Below are 1,591 nucleotides of genomic sequence, written 5' to 3'. Positions count from 1 at the left end.
CTGCTGCCCCAACTAGTTTTGGATGGTCCAACAAATACTGCTTTTGTCTTTTTCCTGCTTTTCCATTCTGCAATGTAGAAAATATGACTGTGCTATAAGCCTTTTCGTGGTATTTCAGTGTTTCTTTCTCAATGTCAGTCTATTTACCTCTACTTGCGCTGCCTGGCATCAATCTTTTGAATTCCTTGGTATGTCAGTGTGTAAGTATTCTGCTATCCTCTTCAAGCACATCTCACCCCAACTACAGGAGCAGGTTCTTTTAATCTTTCTCAGTAATTCAGTCTTTCTAGTTCCCCAGTATTTTGTTGAAATTAGTATGTAATGAGTATCTATTCCAATAATTAGAGCGTACCAATATAAATAACCCACGCATTACATTTTAATTAGCAGCACTAGGCTGTCTGTTTGCACAGTAGTTGATGTAGGAGTATGCACATTACCCTAACAGTGATTATTCTACCTAGGAGTGAAAAAAGCCTGGTTTCTCTTACCTGAGATGGAGGAGAAGTGGAAAAAGACGTGGCACACACTTCTTGGGAATCTTCTACTGAAGGGTATACTGCACCATTGTCCTCACCAGCTCTAAAGCAGCAAGGAAAAAAAAAGCTTTCTAAGTGGAAATATTCCTTAAAACAAACAGTCAAATGCACTGAATGGAGGTTGAGAGTATTTGGGTGGAGTTGAAAGGAGAATTATGCAGGGCTCTCATCTACTTGGCAGAACAGAGGAAAACAAGGTATAAAAACTTTTAATTTTCCCAGGTGCCCCTCTTCTACTGCCAAATGGAAACACTTTCCTCTGTTTTTTTAACTAGAGGTTTTGTTATACCAGCTAATGCTACTGGCTTTGGTGTTCACAGAACCATTGTCAAACACCACCGCTGAGTATTTCTCATAAAGGGAAATTAGAGTCTGATCTTTCCCCAGTGGAAATACCTGCAGATGCATGCCTCTGGACACCTAGTTCTACAGCAGGATTAACTGTTACACTTTCAAATTCCCAAAGGCAGACAAGGTGAAACATCCTTTGTGTCCAAGTGTTTCTGTAAGAAATCTGGGAAAATACTGGGGCTTTCTGCACTTAGTCTTCTGGATGTGAGGAGAAAAATGTCACCCTTCCTCATATGCTCAACCATGTCAATATGATTGACACTAATCCTCCAGTCTCTCTTCCCATGCAGTCAGCAAATAGTGGAAAAGGCTGGTCTTTGGGCATAAAGGATGCCTTCACCATGGCCCATGATTTCAACTGGGTATTTCCTCACCTGTAATTGCAGGGATGCATGGGTGAAGAGCTGGGATAGGGACGGTCCACAAAGTGATCAATGATAATCCCCATGATAGGAGGGGTCCTCTCAAACTGCCTGCAAGGCAACAAGCAATGGTGTTATTGGCTTTCTCTCTCTACTCTCATCCCAATTCCTGGTGTACTCATGGAAAACCCTTGTGTCTGTTACTGGGACCAGAGCATTTCTACAATTCAGCCCTGCAACTTCAAGCATGCATCAACAATTTGGAGTTCTAGAGTCTGGCTCAAGGCTACCCAAATACTCCCCTTGCTGCAAGACTTAAGCATGAGAGAGAGTATTCTC

At 42.1% G+C, this 1,591-nt stretch overlaps 1 protein-coding gene across 3 annotated transcripts in view; it reads right to left on the bottom strand.

Annotated features, from left to right (window-relative positions):
- Window positions 1-1,591, bottom strand: part of ATG13 (autophagy related 13) — a 15,549-nt gene that overhangs the window by 9,150 nt on the left and 4,808 nt on the right. For all 3 annotated transcript variants that reach the window (XM_010185267.1, XM_010185268.1, XM_010185269.1), the window contains exons 8-9: window positions 1,265-1,363; window positions 492-582 (exon numbers count right to left, since the gene is read on the bottom strand). In XM_010185267.1, coding sequence (XP_010183569.1) covers window positions 492-582; window positions 1,265-1,363 — 190 coding nt within the window. The remainder of the gene's footprint in view (window positions 1-491; window positions 583-1,264; window positions 1,364-1,591) is intronic.

This window comes from Mesitornis unicolor, unplaced genomic scaffold (genome assembly GCF_000695765.1).
Source record: "Mesitornis unicolor isolate BGI_N332 unplaced genomic scaffold, ASM69576v1 scaffold38555, whole genome shotgun sequence".
In the NCBI taxonomy this organism is placed as follows: domain Eukaryota; kingdom Metazoa; phylum Chordata; class Aves; order Mesitornithiformes; family Mesitornithidae; genus Mesitornis; species Mesitornis unicolor.
This window is presented reverse-complemented; position numbering and strand designations above follow the sequence as displayed.